Source organism: Equus asinus, chromosome 20, assembly GCF_041296235.1.
Source record: "Equus asinus isolate D_3611 breed Donkey chromosome 20, EquAss-T2T_v2, whole genome shotgun sequence".
In the NCBI taxonomy this organism is placed as follows: domain Eukaryota; kingdom Metazoa; phylum Chordata; class Mammalia; order Perissodactyla; family Equidae; genus Equus; species Equus asinus.
Window position 1 is genome coordinate 98010540 of NC_091809.1, and position 19891 is coordinate 98030430.

General features: G+C 35.9%; 1 protein-coding gene across 1 annotated transcript in view; it reads left to right on the forward strand.

Annotated features, from left to right (window-relative positions):
- PDE3B (phosphodiesterase 3B) overlaps positions 1-19891 on the forward strand; it is a 186665-nt gene that overhangs the window by 97725 nt on the left and 69049 nt on the right. The window contains exon 2 of the mRNA XM_044752259.2: positions 5495-5545. Coding sequence (XP_044608194.2) covers positions 5495-5545 — 51 coding nt within the window. The remainder of the gene's footprint in view (positions 1-5494; positions 5546-19891) is intronic.

A 19891-nucleotide genomic window follows, 5' to 3' on the forward strand; every position in this document is an offset into this window, starting at 1 on the left:
TTGGACTCAACACATGAGTTCGTTTCTCCAGTAATAAAGTAAGTTATCTGCTGTGTATGAATGTGACAGTGATTATTTACATTATATGCTTTTTAAATTCTGTGATGTCCTAGGATGTCATTTGTAAATACATTTTGGATGTTATTTGATTTGTTCTCTCTTCCAGTGTAATGTTTATCATCTATGAGGCTAGTATTACAAGTGTCTTGGCAATAGTTTGTCTTTTTTTTTTTAACGTCCTTTTGCTATGAGAAGCACAGAATCTGAATGATTCCTCTATAGTTTTTGTCTCTTAAGAACAAAAATCTTTAGTTTCACATAAGAAAGCATTTTGTGCTTATTCTATAAAAATTCTATTTATTGATTTACCAAAAAGGCTTTTATTAAAAGTTTTGTTTGAATATGTCATAAAAGTTTCCATGGCTTCCTATCATTATTTGGTAAAGTTTCAAAGTGGGCAACATGCAGAAGAATATAGGGTCAATGAATTGCAAGTCTAAAAAAAAAATCCAGCTTTTAGATAGTCACTGTTGTATGTCTTAGTAATATTTTTGTTTTTATGGGTTTGTGTGGTATTATGACATGCACAGATTAGTATTCTGCTTGCATTAAGGCTTATTTTTGATCTATGCTTAGCATTTATTCTGAGTTATTTATGTTACTGTTTTTATTAATATTTTAAGCTTTAGGAAACCAATTTTGAGCCATTTATTATTTTGATTAGGGATATAATGCAACACAATGAAATGCAAATTTAACTGATATAAACAATAATATTTGAATGACCTGAAAATACTTTAGCTAAGATGATTTGTACTATTACAGAACAATGTAGGCTTTAGGGCACCTGCCCAGATTTTGAGAATATAATGGTTATCAAGGTGATGATGAGATTTCTGTGGATATCAGAATTAATCTTACATTTTACAATTTTGAAATATATGTAAACTAAATCGATTCTTTTTTCCCTCTAAATATTCGAGACCCTGATGAACAACTAGTGATTCACAGATCAGAATCTGATAAATAACGGCTAATACTCTGTTACTGTTTCCTAGTTTAAATTTTTATCTAAGTGCTAATATTATAGAGACATTGAGCAACATTTTCGCTATGGATTTTTCTCCTTTGCATATATCTCTCACTGTCCTACATCATTAGTTCTCCTACTGTCCTCGATCATTCCTATCAAGTACACACAAGCTCTAGAACCCACCATGTTAACAACAACAAAAGTATTATCCTCATTTTTTTTCCAACTATTGCTCCATTTCATTCTAGCCTTTCACAGCACAATTTCTCTAGAGTTTTCTCTAGTCATTGTCTCTACTTCTTTACCTTCCTAAATTCTTAATTTTTTATTAAAGCTGAATGTATACCTATAAAATATGCATCAAGTATAGAGACTAAGGATAACAAACACCATCTCCCCACCATTACCATTAACTTTGAACATTACCAATAACTTTGAAGTCCCTCTGTGCCATTCCCATCCAGTGTCCTTTTCTTCTCCTTTAGAGATGATCACCATCTTGAATTTCTTTATAGTTTCCATATATTTATGTTCCTTAAAAGTATTTCAATGTATATTTTATTTTACACATATGAAATTATACTGTGTGTATCCTTCTGTGACTTGCGTTTCTTATTAATCATTTGTTTCTGGGATTCATTCATATGGTATATAGCCATACTTCATTCATTTTCACTGTTGTATTCCACTGTATGGTTATACCGAAATTTCTCCATTTTGTTATTGGTGGGCACATGGATTGTGTCTAGTTTTCTTGCTACCCCAAACAGTACAGCTACATGCATTTGTGTTCTTGTCTCCTGGTGTCAAACTATATAGTAAAGAATTGAGCTTTGGAATTTTTCCCCCAATCTGTTGTAGATTGATGCTTTTGTAAAATACAATAAAAATGTCTCAACAATGTCAAATTGCTATGAAAATTTCTGAACATTTACTCTTAATTTCTGTGTTTATCTTATTGTGAACCACACTTTTTTTTTTTTTTTTTGGTGAGGAAGATTGGCCCTGAGCTAATATCTGTTGCCAATCCTCTGCTTTTTTTTTTCCTTTTTCTCCCCAAAGCCCTCCAGTACATAGTTGTATATTCATCGTTGTGGGTCCTTCTAGTTGTGGCGTGTGGGATGCTGCCTCAGCATGGTTTGATGAGCAGTGCCATGTCCGTGCCCAGGATTCGAACCAGCGAAACACTGGGCCGCCTGCAGTGGAGCATGCAAACTTAACCACTTGGCCACGGGGCCAGCCCCAATCCTCTACTTATTACTTGAGGAAGATTGTCACTGAGCTAACATCTGTGCCAATCTTCCTGTGTTTTTTGTCTGTGGGACGCCACCACAGCATGGCTTCGAGTACTGTGTAAATTCATGCCTGGGATCTGAACTTGTGAACCCCAGGCTGCCAAAGCAGAATGTGCAAACCCATTCATGATACTACCAGGCAGGCCCCTGGACCACACTTTTAATAACACTGTTCTAAGATGTACCTAGCTGCAGAATTCCTGGATCATACATCATCCACTACTTATGCAGAAAATTTTGTTTTCTCAAAATGTCTAATATTCTAGTTGTTCGAATTATACAGAAGGCAGTCCACTAGCAATTTGTAGCTTTGACTATATCTGTTTTCAGTTCCTAATGTGCAAGAGATTTCAGACTAAGACCTACTTTCTGGTTAAAGGTAATTTTTCATCCTAGAGAAATTGACTGCAAATAAGAATGAGCTGCTGCTTAAGAGTTAATTCAAAGCCAACCTAGTAAGTAGAAGTGAGAGAAAACCATGGTAATGGGATGAAGGGCCAGGGAGGAGTGGGAATGGTCTGTAATACAAAATACTACGGTAAAGAGATCTAAAAAGAGTAAGCGTAAAGAAAAAAACACCCATCGTACATAGTAAGGTTTTCAGAGATCTCTTAAGACTACAGTTAAAATAGGGTGTGCGTGACTTCATGTCAGCAGCAGCTTCTGAGCAGGCAGCCTCAGGACGGCCTCAGTGCGCTAGGGAACTTTCTCGGAGTGTGATCTAATGTTCTGCCGGGAGCAGAACTACTTTACATCAGTGTTTCTCAACCTTATTTTCACTATCACTCCCCTAAAGAGACTTTTTAGAGATTTTTTTCCCCTAAATCATCCCACCCTATCTATGAAATTTTAATACCAGAGATTTACAGTATATCTGTTTGTGTACTGTGGTATTTGGAGGGCCACAAACCTTTAATGTTTTTAAGGATTTTTTTTTTTTTCTCCCAAGAACCAATTTTCACCTTCTTGGGAGTGATAGGACTCCTGTTAAGAATGCATGATAGGAATACAAATACGGCTTTTGATATTAGAGTGTGACTATTTAAAAAGATAATATTTATTTAATCATGGTGAATGGAGTTGGGGGTAAGGAAAACTGACTCAATCCTCAGAAACTATCCTGATGAAAGTATGCTTGAGTTAACAAAAAGTCCGCTTCTGCTTAGACTAATAAATTGGGGAAATGAGGTTTATGCATTTGTCATTGTTTGATGTTATCCTTGTAGAAGAAAAGTAGAAGTATGGATTGGATGACAGTATAGTTAGGCAAGTTTGTAGATTCAGAATGCAAATTAATGAATTGATGTCTATCTTGTAGGTAATTTTTAGTGACGCGTCATGTGACTCTGTCTTCACTCCTGTCTGTTCTGTACTTTTATTGGTCCACTTAAGAAAATATCAGATTCACAGATGTCGTGACGATGGGAAGAATGGTGAATAGGCTAGTTGACATCCTCAATCTCCAAAGAAACTTTAACAGGCTAATATCAGGACAGAAGAAAAGTATTGTAGTTAGGTCTAAAAGCCAATTGTATAAGAATAGCATGGAGAAAATGGAGCGTAGCAATATCAAGTATAAAGGAAACTCAGGGATTTTAAGTTATGTTAATCTTAATGTGAGTATTCTTAGGAAGTTGTTAACATCTTAAACTACATTAATTAATGTCTCTAGATCTAGAATGTATACCGGTTAAATCACAACCTGAAATAATTCTATCAGGACCACACTTAGGGCCCTATGAAATCCTGCAGAACTTTAGCGAGTCTCCTCACATATGACACACTTTGCATGTAGCTCCACACCATAGCCGTTTTGTGGGCACTGGTTTGTGAGTTTTCTAAGTGGTTTTGGTATGTCTGGATTTTCTTGGGGAAGGAATAGGTTTCTCTCCACTGGCAAGAGATGACCTGCAAGAGTGTTGACAAGGACATGGTGATGATGATGACTGACAATTTTTTGTGTGATTCGGGGTGGGTGTATTAAGGAATCTAAAATAGGTCAGCAACCTCAGCTCATTGACCAAATCCTGCCAGCAGCATGTTTTTATATGGCCCTCGAGCTAAGAATGCTTTTTTTCTTCTTTTTTTCATTTTAAAGGATTGTAAAACAAAAACAAAAAACAAAGAATATGCCACAGAGACCTTATGTGGCTTGCAAAGCCTAAAATATTTACTATCTGTCCCTTTACAGAAAAAAACTGCCAACTCCTGATAAAATATTTGACCAGTGATAGAGTAGGTAATATTTTAAGATCTTTTGCAACCAGGAGATTTAAGACCAAGGACAAGAAACAACACAAATCATTAAATATATGGAAATTGTGTGATTATGTTATCAATTAAATAGGCTTGTTTCAAGACGAGGGGTCAAAGCTATGTAGAAAATCACATTTATAATAAATTATTTAGGCAAAAGGAGGAGACCTGTTTATTAACTAAGCAAACTTAAAGGAAATTTAGGATTTATCATAGATAGCAGTTAAGCTTGCTAAATTAAAGCTGATTTTATTTTCTTGAGCAAAGTAACTCTTGGAAAGGGAGGCAGCCAGAAAGCCTGCTAGGAAGAAGGGCAGGAAAAGACCAATCTGGGACTAAGAAGTTACCATTGATAACCTATAAAAGAGACAAACAGGAAAACCATCACTAATTATCTGAATATCAAAAGGAGTGTGTGTTGCTTTTTATAAATCCATTCCTTTATACTTAATCTAACCACAAGGACAAACTTTTTGAAGTGCTTTTGACAGAACTGCCTTATTGGTAAGGAAATAGCGCCATCTATTGACACTGGTTTAGGATCAGAGACCATCTTTTGGAGAAGGTGGGAGGGGGAGAGCGTCTGATGATTTGTAATTTCTCTTGTATTTTTAGTGACTGGATATGACTTTGGATTTATATTTTCTTTTTTTGTGGTAATCGATATTTTAAGGCTAATATAGCTTATTTTAGTGACTTTATTCTGACTGTTCTTTTGATTTCTCAATCAGAGATTGTATAATTAATGAAATAATCTGTCTAGAGAGAATTTTTATTCTGACCTTCTCAATTCCTCACCCAAACTTTAAGCAATTTTAGGTATCTGTAATTGAAAATGCTCCATTTTGTCTTTACATGTATTTGTTTGTTTGGTTGTGGTTTGTAACTGAGTGAATTTTTTTTTTTTCAGATGATTCTTTGGGATTGGGACCTAAAGCAATGGTATAAACCTCATTATCAGGTAAATATAAGTGATATCACTAGTAATTAATATCTGTAATAAAAGTTTTGATATTTAAAGTTACAGTCACAAGATTTGTATGCGATAAGATTTTCTTTAACGGAACTAAAATAAGTAGGACTTTCATTTAGGTAAATTTAAAAAGAACCATTTTACTTGTAAGGGAAAAAGAAAATGGTAAGAAACCAAACTTATAAATAATTTAAAAATGTTGCTAATATAATCTTGGCTCAGAATAAAGTGATAATTCTATATTAAGGATGAGGTTTTTTTCCTGATCATAGACAGCTGATCCACAGAGGAAAAAAATATAGGCCGTATATGAGAAAAAGCAAAGCAGTTGGCAAAATATTATACTAGGGAAGCCAAAAACATTCTGCTTAGAGTTTTTGGTAAACTTTTTATTGAATTACACATACAGAAAAGTGCATAGCTCAATGACTTTTCAGACACTTAACGTCTTAAGTAACTAGTACTCATGTCAAGAAATAGAACATTACCTGCATCCCAGAAGCCTCACGTAGGCCTCATTCTTATCATTACCTATATCCTCAAAGATAACCCTATCCTGACTTCTAGCACTTAGTTTTGCTTATTTATGAACTTTATATATATAAATGGAATCATATAATAGGTACTTTTTAAAGATTTCTTTTAATCACTCAAGTAATATATGTTCATATCAGAAGAATTGAAAATAGCAGTATAGGAGAAAAAAGAAAAACCACTCATAAACATCAAACAATGACTATGTTAATTATGTTAACTTTTGGTGTATGTCTTTATAGATCTTTCCCCATTTTCCCATTGTATTGAAATGTGGGTTTGTGTATTCTATTCTACAGAAATTATAATATTATGTTTCATATGCTGTTTTGAAACCTCATGTTTTTCATAGTAATAGATAAACATTAACAAAGATTAAATCTTTGTCATTTGTGTTTATAGAAGCGTTACCCTGTTTATTAGATTTATTTGGTTAGTTGTCCCAACACCAATTTTTGAAAAATGAATATCCCTTTGAATGGTTGATTTTTGTTCTTAAACTGTGAATGGAATAGCTACAAGAATAAGCCTATAAGGATAAAGTCATCTCTGGGCTTTGGTGAGCAAAATAACGTATCTCTTGCTGTCAGATGAAGTCAAGAAGGCCACATCTGACCTAAAAGGAGCTGGTTCCTTGACCTACACAGTGGGCTTTCTTATCAGTCCTATTCACTAAGATCCTCACTTTCCAATTAAAAGAGTTTCTAAATTACTAGTAATATCTAAAGATAAATAAGCAGTAATGGTTAAGAGCATAAGCTTGTAGTCAGACAGACCTGGTATGTGATATCAGGCACTTCTCTCATTTTTTTTCTTCGCTCTTCTCTCTCTTCCTCTTCCTAATAATCCTTTAAAAAATATTGAAGTGTAACACTCATATATAAAAGTGCACAAATCATGAGAGTACAACTTGATGAATTTTCTCAAAGTGAATATATACATGTGACCATCTTTCCGATGAAGAATTCAGCACCCCCAAAGCCCCTATATGCTCCCCTCCTAGTCATCAACTTCTCGCAAGTGTCATCTCAGTCCCGAATTTGGTCATCACAACTTAGTTTTTCCTGTTTTTTAATTTTATATAAATGGAATCAATCATATGTATTTTCTGTTTTGCTTCTGTCTTTCAAAATTTTCTCTGTGAGATTAATTCATATTATTGCACATAGCAATAATTCATTCATTTTTATTCTATTTAGTATTTCATTGAATGAATGTACAACAATTTATTCATCCTTTCTAGAGAAGATGCACATTTGTTTTATTTTCATTTTTTGGCTATTTCAAGTAATGCTGCTGGAACATTCCTGATGTCTTTTGTTGGGTGTATATCTTAGAGTGGCTTGCTGGGTCACAGGGTGTGCATGCATATGTTCAGTGTTAGTAGCTAGCACCAGATGATTTTCCAAAGAGGTTTTACCAATTTTTACCCAACCATCAGCAGTGTATGAAAGTTCTAGTTGCTCCACATTCTTGCCAACACTTGGTAGAGTCTGTTTTAAATCATTCTGGTGACTGTGGAACAGCATCTCATTGTGGTTTTAGTATTTGCGTTTCACCAATGACTCATCAGGTTGAGGATCTTTTCTTAATTTGCTACCCAGATATCCTCTGGTCAGGTCTTTTACCCATTTTTCTACTCATTATGTACCTTTCACTTAGTGATTGGTAGGAGTTCTTTATGTATTTTGGACATATATATAATGTATGCGTTGAAAAAGTCTTCTCCCAGTTTATGGTTTATCATGATGTCTTTTGATGAAAATACTCTATATTTATCAATCATTTCCATTTATACCACTTTATCGATCATTTCCTTTTTGGCTGGTGGTTTTTTTGTGTCCTGTTTAAGAACTCTTTGTCTATCCCCTGGGTTGTGAAGATTTTCTTCTGTTACCTCCTAGAAGTTGTGTTTGTTTTACTTTCTACCTTTAGATCTGTAATGCATCTGGAATTGATTTTTCTGTATTGCATGATTTATAGGTCGATACATTTTTTTCCATATAGATATCCAATTGAACTAGTTCCAGTTATTGAAAAAAATAAACATTCTTTCTTCTTTGCACTGTATTGTCACCTTTGTCATAAGTCAAGTGACCACGTGTGTGTAGATTTGTCTCAGGACTTTCTGTTCTGGTCTGTTGGTCAGTTTGTCTATCCTGAAACACTGATACGACACTCATTACTTTAATTACTGCAGCTTTATAATGTCTTGATATCTGATAATATAAGTTCTTCAGTTTTGTTCTTCAGAGTTATCTTGGCTATTCTTGGCTCTGTGTTTTCATATAAAAGTTAGAATAAACTTTCTCCTAGGATTTTCGTTGAGATTATTCTGACTATAGATCAATATAAGGAGAATTTACATCTTTGTAATTTTGAGGCTTTCGATTCATGAAAATGGTATGTCCTTCACTTATTTGAGTCATCTTTATCTTAATAATCTTTTCAGTGTAGGGGTCTTGCACATGTTTTGTTAGATTTATTCCTAGATGTTTAATTCTTTAAATTGCAAATGTTTTTGTAAAAGTTACCAATTTTTAAAAATTTTTATGTTATTAATAGTTTATGCTGTTTCATTGAAATTCAGTTGATTTTTTTAATATTGATTCTTGTATCCAATGACCTTGCTAAATTCTTTTATTAATTCTAATAGCTTGTCTGAAGATTCTTTTAGTCTTTAGGGACACAATAAGCTCATCAATGAATAAAGACAAATTTGTTTATTTATTTCCAATCCCATGGCATTTCTTTATTTTTCTTGTGTTATTGTGCTATTTAGGATCCCCAGTGCAGTGCTGAATAGACCTGGTACTAGTAGGCAGCCTTGTCTTGTTCATGAACTCAGGGAGAAAATGTTCAGCGTGTTCACCACTAATGTTTTCTGTGGATGCCCTTTATCAGATTGAGGAAGTTCCATTCTAATCCTTGTTTACTAAGGGCTTTTTTCCTCTTTTAAGTCATGAAAGGGTGTAGAATTTTTATCAGTTGCTTTTTCTACATTTATTGAGATGATCCCTGTATTTTTTCCCATTTTTTCTATTAGTATGTTGCATTATATTGTTTAATTTTTGTTTCTGTATTAAACCATCCCTGCATTCCCAAATTTGATCAAGATACATTTTCTTTTTAAAATGTATATCATTGGATTCTATTTGTTAATATTTTGTTTTGGAATTTTGAATCCATGTTTGTGAGAGAGAGTTGGCCTATAATTTTTGTTTTTTGTAATGTTCTTGGTATGTTTTTGGTAAAAAGGGTATACTGGCCTGATAAAATAAGATGGGCTCTTAAAGAGGGTAAATACCCTCTTTCTGTTATCTGGCAAAGTTTGGTAAGATTGATATTATTTCTTCCTTTAATGTTTGGAAGAATGCTCTGGTGAAACCATGTCAGTTTGGAGCTTTTTTTATGAACAAGTTTTAGATTATGGATTCAGTTTTTTTTTTTTTTTTTTAAAGATTTTATTTTTTTCCTTTTTCTCCCCAAAGCCACCTGGTATATAGTTGTATATTCTTTGTTGTGGGTCCTTCTAGTTGTGGCATGTGGGACACTGCCTCAGCATGGCCTGATGAGCGGTGCCATGTCCGCGCCCAGGATTCAAACCAACGAAACACTGGGCCGCCTGCAGCGGAGTGCGCGAACTTAACCACTGGGCCACGGGGCCAGCCCCTATGGGTTCAGTTTTTTAAATAGTTTTATATTTGTTCAAGAATAGTTTGGTTAGTGATGTTTTTCTAGGAGCTCCTATTTTTGTTCCCTTCATCACTGAGACTGCTGAAAGCTCTATTTTACTTTCAAAATGGAAATCTTTTTGAGAATTTTTGCTTGGTTTCTTCATCTCTTGGCCACTGTTTACACATTGGCAAATGTCTTCAGGGGAAAAGCAGCTGTGAATTCAAGCTTCCTTCTTTGTTTTTCTCTTCTCTCTGGGATCCTGCTTGGCCTTTAAAGCCCCTAGCCTGATAACCCTAAATTCCAATTTTGTCTCCCAGCCCCTTGAGACTACAGAAAGCTCCACTCTGTTTCCTAACCTCTTAACTGCTCTGCTTCTCATCCTATCTGTCCTGTGCCAGTTATGAATCAGTAGCAAATTCACTGACAGAAAAAGTAGCACAGAATGTTGTGTTCATTTCAATTTTTTCTCTTAACCCTGGGTTCTTGTTCTTTCCAGCCCTGGCTGCTTGACTGTGCTCTGATGCCTTGAGGATGCTATTTGTATTTTATTTTGGCTTTTCTAGACTAGTTGTAGGCAGAAGAGTTGGGTTGATACAAACAAGTCCCTCCTAGCTAAAAAATTAGGCAAGCCTCTTAAGTCACTTTAAATCTATTTCCTCATCTTTAAATTGGGAATAATACCAATTCCCTCAGGGGGCTGATTAAAATAATAATAATATGTGCCTGGTACATAGTAGCATTCAATAAAAATGTGAGCTAATATATTAATTTCAATAATAATACTAAATATCTCTGAAATTATTGTATAAGACAGGAGTTAGCAATTTTTTTTCTATAAAGACCAGACAGTAAATATTTTAGCATTTGCAGGTGATATATAGCCGCCACTTCCACCTCCTCCTTCTTCACCTCCTCCCGTCTCCCTTTCCCCTATTCCTCTTCTTCAATAACCCTTTAAAATGTACAATCCATTCTTAGCTCTCTGCACAAAAACAAGAATTTGCCAAATATAAGCTAGTGGGAAATAGGAATTCAAGTTCAACTTTTAAAATTATAGCAAATAATCTGAATATTCACTTTGATCTGGCATAAGTCATACTATGTCACTCTCTTGCTCATTAGACTCCTATCTCTCCCAGAATAATAACTGACATCCTTATCATGGACTTAAAAGACTTATACAATACGATCTTTTCCTTTACTCCCTTTATCTTCTCTGACCTCATCTTCTCCTACTTTCTCCTTCATTTACGTTGCTCCAGCTACACTGGCCTCCTTGTTATTCCTCAGACAAGCCAGGCAGGCTTCTGCCTCTGGGTCTTTGCACTTGCTAGTCTCTCCGTCTGGAATGCTCTTTTCCCACACCTATGTCAGGTCTTAACATAAATATTGCCTTCTTATCCTCTTTAAAATTTCAATGCTCTCCATCACTTCTTTTCTCTTTCCTTGCTTTCTTCTTTCTCTTTGACCTGTTCAAAATCCATTATTCTCCATTGCCCATATTCCTTAGCCTAGAATCCAGTGTTCTCAAAAATTTGGTCCCGACAAGCCTCTCCAACCGTATTTTCCACTGCTCCATTTTTTTTAATATAGCCTGTACTTTAATAATTTTGTGTTCCCTGTACATCACTATTTTACCTTTATTTATGCTCTCTCTTTTTGAAGAATAAGATCCCTCAAATACATTTTTAATTTTATTGTAAGAAATTTTCTCCTAATCTTTATAAAGAAAATCCTATTAAATTAATAGCTCAGGGGCTGGCCCGGTGGTGCAGCGGTTAAGTGGGCATGTTCCGCTTCGGCAGCCCGGGGTTTGCCGGTTCGGAGGTGCGGACATGGCACCGCTTGGCAAGCCATGCTGTGGTAGGTGTCCCACATATAAAGTGGAGGAAGATGGGCACGGATGTTAGCTCAGGGACAGTCTTCCTCAGCAAAAATAGGAGGCTTGGCAGCAGATGTTAGCTCAGGGCTAATCTTCCTAAAAAAAAAAATTAAAAAAATAAATAAATTGATAGCTCAGCTCAAATGCTACTTCTTCCATAAAGTTTCTGTTAACTATTAAGATTAAAGTTATTTATATTTCCTTTGACCTCTGATACCATTTTTTCTGTGTTTTTATCTCATCACTTTCCATAATATTAATACTAATAATATTTGTTGCACTTTACCTATACATACTGTACATTGCTTTATGTGCTCTGCATGTATCATCAGATTTAATTTGGCTCCTCTCTGCTAAGTACAGCTATAAACTATGGAAATAATGCAAGAGGCAACCAAGTGAGAACTCTGAAAAATGGAAAGAGGAGGGTGGACCCCAGTAATGGAGGTAAATCATAGTGACAGGGTGTCTTATGACTCCTACCCAATAGCAAAAGGTGACCCAAAGCCCCAACTTCCAATATAGCAACAGAATGTGATGCAAGTAGGCTTATTCCCTCCCTGAGTTTGAATGAGAATCCTGCCGACAACACTAAGCGAGTCTGGTGGCTCCAGCAAAGGGGAATTGATAGGGAACATCACTGACAAGTGGCCATGGGAAGTTCTTTCATTTCCTGTTGGGCATGAGACTCCCCTTCCTAGGGAGAGACACTGGGTGGCTAGGGGACCTGGCAGGGGGGCTACCACCACCACAAGTGCCTAGCCCAGAAAGTGATCTTTGTCCCTGTGGCCTGGAGACTCCTTTCCCCCAGCTAGAGGTACTAGGTAGCCCAGGTGAGGAGGCTTCCCCTCCCTGCTCCTGTCTCCCTCCACCAGAGGCACCAGCAGCGACCAGTGTGAACCATAGTGGCACCACAGAAAATCAAGCAGACTGAAACACCACTGTGAATGCTCTGAAAATTAAATTGTCATTAGAACCACAGACTAAAAAGTAGACCAGGACCTGTGTGCTAAATCTAAACAAGGAGACTACGTCCTAATATAAAAGATTTACATAAGACCCAGAGTCTTCTAACATAATAGCCAAAATGATGATGATAAAATAAAAATCACCTGTCATACTAACAAACAGGAAAATTACAACTTAAATGAGAAAAGACAATCACTCCTGATACCAAGATGAATCAGATTTGGAATTATCTGACAAGGAATTTTAAAGTGCCATGATAAAAATGTTCCAGTGAGCAATTACAAATTCTCTTGAAAAAAATGAACAAAATGGAAAATCTCAGAAAAGAAATAGAAGTTATAAAAAAGAAACAAATGGAAATTATAGAATTGAAAAATACAATAATGGAAATTAAAAACTTGCTGAATGGGCTCAATAGTAGCATGGAGATGACAGAAGATAGAATCTGAGAGTTTCAGGATACATCAATAGAATTTACCCAACTTGAACAACACAGAGAAAATAGATGGAAACAAAAGGAACAGAGCCTTAGGGACCTAAAGGAAATTAACAAAGGATCCAAAATTCGTATCCTCAGTGTCTGAGAAGGAGAGCAGAAAGAGTGGGTTTAAAAGAGTATTTGAAGAAATAATGGCTGAAAAGTTCCCAAATTTTGCAAAAGACATAATCCTACAAATTCAAGAAGCTGGGTGAACTGCAAATAGGATCAACCCCCCCCCCCCCAAATCTACTCTAAGTTATGTCATAATTAAGCTTTTCTTTTTGAGATGATAATGTTAACAAAACATTTTACTATGAAAAATTTTATATACATACAAAATGAGAGAGCATAGTATAATGAACCCCCATGTACTCAGGTAAGGTAATCCAGCTTTAAGAATCATTAGCATTTTGCCAATCTTATTGCATCTAAACCACCCCCATACTTTTAAAAAAATTATTATTGGGGTCATAATAGTTTATAACATTGTGAAATTTCAGTTGTACATTGTTATTTGTCAGTCACCGTATAAGTGCTCCCCTTTCCCTGTGCCCACCCCACAGCCTCCTTCCCCTGGTAAACACTGAACTATTCTCTTTGTCTGTGTGTTTGTTTTATCTTCCACATATGAGTGAAATGTCTGCATGTATCACCGATGATAATACCCTGAAGGTCCATCCACATTGTTACAAATGGGACAATTTTGTCTTTTTTTATGGCTGAGTAATATTGCATTGTATGTATACACCACATCTTCTTTATCCAATCTTCAGTCAGTGGGTGCTTGGGTTGCTTCCACATCTTGGCTATTGTGAACAATGCTGCAGTGAACATAGAGGTGCATAACTCTCTTTGAATTATTGATTTCAAGTTCTTTGGATAAATACCCAGTAGTAAGATAGCTGGGTTGTATGGTGTTTCTATTTTTAATTTTTTGAGAAATTTCCATACTGTTTTCCATTGTGGCAGTACCAGTTTGCATTCCTGCCAGCAGTGTATGAGAGTTCCCTTTTCTCCACAACCTCTCCAACATTTGTTATTTTTTGTCTTACTGATTATGGCCATTCTAATGGGTGCAAGGTGATATCTTAGTGTAGTTTTGATTTGCATTTCCCTGATTATTAGTGATGTTGAACATCTTTTCATGTGCCTATTGACCAACTGCATATCTTCTTTGGAATAATGTCTGTTCATATCCTCTGGCCATTTTTTGACTGGGTTATTTGTGGGTTTTTTTGCAAGTTAATGAGTTCTTTATATATTATGGAGATTAACCCCTCCTTGTTGGATATATGATTTGCAAATATTTTCTCCCAGTTGATGGGTTGTCTTTTCCTTTCGTTCCTGGTTTGCTTTGCCTTGCAGAAGCTCTTTAGTCTGATGAAGGTCCCACTTGTTTATTTTTTCTGTTTCTCTTGTCTGAGAAAAGATCCTTTAAAGACTGATGTCAAAGAGTATACTGCATATATTTTCTTCTAGAAGTTTTATGGTTTCACGTCTTACCTTCAAGTCTTTGATCCATTTTGAGTTTATTTTTGTGTAGGGTGAAAGATAATGGTCTACTTTCATTCTTTTACATGCGGGTGTCTACTTTTCCCAACACCATTTATTGAAGAGACTTTCCTGTCTCCATTGTATGTTCTTAGCTCCTTTGTCAAAGATTAGCTGTCTGTAGATGTGTGGTTTTATTTCTGGGCTTTCAGTTTTGTTCCATTGATCAATGTGCCTGTTTTAGTACCAGTACCATGCTGTTTTGATTACTATATCTTTGTGGTATATTTTGAAGTCAGGGATTGTGGTGCCTCCAGCTTTGTTCTTTTTTCCCAGGATTGCTTTAGCTATTCAGGGTCTTTTGTTGCCCCATATGAATTTTAGGATTCTTTGTTCTGTTTCCATGAATATTGTCATTGGGATTCTGATTGGGATTGCAACGAATCTGTAGATTGCTTTAGGTAGTATGGACATTTTAACTATGTTTAGTTTTCCAATCCATGTGCATGGAATATCTTCCCATTTCCCTATGTCATCATCGATTTCTTTCAGTAATATCTTAAAATTTTCATTGTATAGGTCTTTCACCTTCTTAGTTAAGTTTATTCCTAGATATTTTATTCTTTTTGTTGCGATTGTATATGGGATTGTATTCTTGAGTTCTCTTTCTGTTAGTTCGTTATTAGGGTGTAGGAATGCAACTGATTTTTGTAAGTTGATTTTGTACGCAGCAACTTTGCTGTGGTTGTTGATTATTTCTACTAGTTTTCCAGTGGATTCTTCAGGGTTTTCTCTATATAAAACCATCTTGTTTGTAAACAACGAGATTTTCAGTTCTTCATTGCCTGTTTGGATTCCTTTTATTTCTTTTTCATGCCTAATTGCTCTGACCAAAACCTCCAGTACTATGTTGAATAGGAATGGTGAGAGTGGGCACCCTTGCCTTGTTCCTGTTCTCAGAGGGGTGGCTTTCAGTTTTTCCCATTGAGTATGATGTTGGCTGTGGGTTTGTCGTATATGGCCTTTATTGTGTTGAGGTACTTTCCTTTTATACGCATTTTATTGAGAGTTTTATCATAAATAGATGTCAGATCCTGTCAATTGCTTTCTTTGCATCTATTGAGATGATCATGAGGTTTTTATTTCTCATTTTGTTAATGTGGTATTTCACATTGATTGATTTGTGGGTGTTGAACCATCCCTGCGTCCCTGCTATAAATCCCACTTGATCGTGGTGTATGATCCTTTTAATGTATTGCTATATTCAGTTTGCCAATATTTTGTTGAGGATTTTTGCATCTATGTTCATTAGCAATATTGGCCTGTAGTTTTCCTTCTTTCTGTTGTCCTTGTCTGGCTTTGGTATCAGGGTGATGTTGGCTTGGTAGAATGTGTTAGGAAGTGTTCCTCCTTCTTCAATTTTTTGGAATAGTTTGAGAAGGATAAGTAATAAATCTCCTTTGAATGTTTGATAGAATTCTCCAGAGAAGCTATCTGGTCCTGGACTTTTATTTTTGGGGAGGTTTTTGATTTCTCTTTCAATGTCTTCCCTTGTGATTGGTCTATTCAGATACTCACTCTATTTCTTCTTGATTCAGTTTGGGAGGTTGTAAGAGTCTAAGAATTCACTCATTTCTTCTAGATTGTCCAATTTGTTGGCTGGCTAAGGGTTTGTCAATTTTGTTTGTCTTTTCAAATAACCAGCTCTTTATTTCATTGGTTCTTCCTACTGTCTTTTTTGTTTCAATTTCATTTATTTCTGCTCTAATTTTCATCATTTTCCTCCTTCTGCTGACTTTGGGCTTTGTTCTTTTTCTGTTTCTGTTAGGTGTGGTTTAAGATTGCTTATTTGAGATTTTTCTTATTTCTTAAAGTGGGTCTCTATTGCGATGAATTTCCCTCTTAGGACTGCATCCCATATAAATTGGTATGGTGTGTTTTCATTTTCATTGGTCTTCAGATATCTTTTGATTTTTACTTTAATTTCTTCAATAATCCACTGGTTGTTCAGTAGCATGTTGGTTAATCGCCACATCTTTTTCTCTTTCCCAACTTTTTTCTTGTAGTTGATTTCTAGTTTCATAGCATTATGCTTGGAAAAGATGCATGATATTATTTTAATCTTCTTCAATTTATTGAGACTTGCCTTGTTTCCCATCATATGGTCTATCCTGAGAATGTTCCATGCACACTTGAGAGGAATGTGTCTTGCTGTTTTTGGATGCAGTGTTCTATATATATCTATAAAGTCCATCTGGTCTAGTTTTTCGATTAATTCCCCTATTTCCTTGTTGACTTTCTCTTTGGATGATCTATCCATTGATGTAAGTGGGGTGTTGAGGTCCCCTACTATTATTGTGTTGTTATTAATATCTCCTTTTAGGTTTGTTAGTAGTTGCTTTATGTACTTTGGTGCTCCTGTGTGGGGTGCCTAAATATTTATAAATGTTATGTTTTCTTGGTAGAATGTCCCTTTTTATCATTATATACTGCCTCTCTTTGTCTCTCTTTACCTGTTTCATCTTGAAGTCTGCTTTGTCTGATGCAAGTCTGGCAACACTTGCTTTCTTTTGTTTGCTATTAGCTCGGAATATCATATTCCATCCCTTCACTCTGAGCCTGTGTTCACTTTTGAACTGAGATGTGCTTCCTGGAGGCAGCATATGTTGGGTCTTGTTTTTTAATTCATTCTGCAACTCTGTCTTTTGATTGAAGAATTCAATCCATTTACATTTAGAGTGATTATTGATATATGTGGGCTTAACGCTGACATCTTATGGCTTGTTTTCTGGTTCTTCTGCATTTCCATTGTTTCTTGTCCTGTGTAGTTTGGACTAACAGTCTGGTTAGGTAGTTTTCTATGATGGTTTTCTTATTTTTCTCCTTATTTATCATTTGTGCCTCTTTTGTAGTTATTTGTTTAGTTTTAGTGGTTATCAATATGTTTGTATAAAAAATCTCATAGATGAGCTAGTCCATTTTCTGATAGCCTCTTATTTCCTTAGACTAAGCTGATTCCATCCCTTTCCTTTGCCCCTTCTAAGTTATTACTGTCATGTCTTATTCCACCTTGTGAATTTGTGTTTAAAATGACGAGATTATATTTATTTTTGGTGTTTTCCTGCCCTTTATCTTTAATGTTATAATTAAGTGTTTGCTAACCTGTTCTGATAGAGAGATGTAGTTTTCTGATTTTGCCTACCTATTTATCTTCTTGCTGAGGGCTTTGTAACTTGTTTCATTTTTTTTCAGGTACAAGGGCCTTCTTGAAGATTTCTATTGGAGCGTCTTGTGGCGATGAACTCCCTCAGTTTTTGTTTATCTGGGAAAGTTTTTACTTCTCCATCATATCTGAAGGATGTTTTCACTGAATAGAGTATTCTTGGCTGAAAGTTTTTGTGTTTTGGTATTTTGAGTATATCATTCCACTCTCTCCTAGCCAGTAAGGTTTCTGTTGAGTGATCCACTGAAAGCCTGACAGGGGTTCCTTTGTAAGTTATTTTCTGCCTTGCCACCCTTAATATTTTTTCTTTGTCATTGACTTTTTTCAGCTTTACTAGTATATGCCTTGGAGAAGGTCTTTTTACTTTGATATAATTAGGAAATCTATTGGTATCTTTCACTTGTATTTCCAGCTCCTTCTGCAGGTTTGGGAAGTTCTCAGCTATTATTTCTTTGAACAAGCTTTCTGCTCCCTTCGCCTTCTCTTCTCCCTCTTGAATACCTATAATTCTTATGTTACATTTCTTTATTGAGTCAGATATTTCTCAGAGAATTCCTTCATTTCCTTTTTGTCTTAATTGTCTCTTCTCCTCCATCTGGAGCATTTCTATCCTCAAGACTGCTGATTTGTTCCTCCATAATATCAGCTCTATTGTTTGGGGTGTCCAGATTTTTCTTTATTTCAGCCATTGTGTTTTTAATCTCCAACATTTCTGATTGGTTCTTCTTTATAGTTTCAGTCTCTTTTTGAATCATTTCCTGGTTTCATATAACTGTCTAACTGTATTTTCTTGTAACTCATTGAGTTTTTTTATGATACCTATTTTGAATTCTTTGTCATTTAGATTATAAATTTCTGTGCCTTCAGGATTGATTTCTGGGTACTTTTCATTTTCCTTCTGGGCTGGAGATTTAATATATTTTTTCATAGTGCTTTGTGGTGTGGATTTGTGCCTCTGCATAGTGATAGTATCAGGTCTCAGCTTCCACCTAGCACCACTTGGTGGGGGTAAAAAGCTGTGTATTCTGAGCCTGCCGCAATCCACAGTCTTCTCACTCCAGCTGCTGGCTGCTTTTCCATCTGTGCAGTGCTCTGGCCGACCCACTGAACTGGAGCGCAGGGCAGGGGGAGGGGTGCTTTCTTTTGCCTGTGCAGTCCTGGGGGTTTTCTTGCTCAGCCCTGGCTGTCTGCTCTCCTCAGGTGCCAGCTTGATGGAGACACCCCCATGATAGCTCAGTCACCTCTGTGTGGGGCTTTCCCACAGGCTGTGAGGGAACTCAGAGAGCTATGGTGTTTCTGTGGAGGGCCACCCCTTCCCCCTTTCCTCTGAGAGATGTGTGCAGTCCCAAGGTTCTGCCATTTGGGAGGAAGAGAAGATTCCCCTTACCTCCTTCCACTTCCTCTCGGGGGTCTAGCACCTCCACCCTCAGAGATATGGCTGCATGGGTCTCTCAGATATCTTTTTTGTTGTGTGAATGTTCTCTGTTGGTATATGAATGTCCTTTTAGTTGTATCTTAGAGGAAGAGTCCAAGGGAAGAGCTCATTCTGCCATGATGCTGATGTCACTCTCATAAACTGTTAAAAACTAAAGACAAAGAAAATATCTTGACAACAGCCAGAGAGAAATGACACATTATCTATGGAGCAACACCAACTCAAATGACGGCAGAGTTTTTATCTGGGTGTGGGAAAACAGATTATGTACAATTCATGGAAGTATAAATTTGACCAACACATGCGAGAGCAGTTTTATAGTAATGTTCAAAGTTTAACATGTTCATTTACTTTGGTCCAGCAACCCAAATTATGGGAAGCTATTTGTTGGAATGTGCTTAATTATCTATAGTAACATATACAGAGAGGTTTTTGTTTAAAAAAGACTAGAAATAGCTGGGCTATGCCCAATAATAGGGAATGTTTTAAAATAAAAACCAATACAAAATAATACTTCACAAGTAAAAAAAAAAAAAGGATTTTACAAAGAGCAAAAACATTATTTAGCCAATCTTTAGTCTAACTTTCATATTTCCCAATTCTAAAATGCATTGAGGATACTTAATAAACAGTTTCTTGGT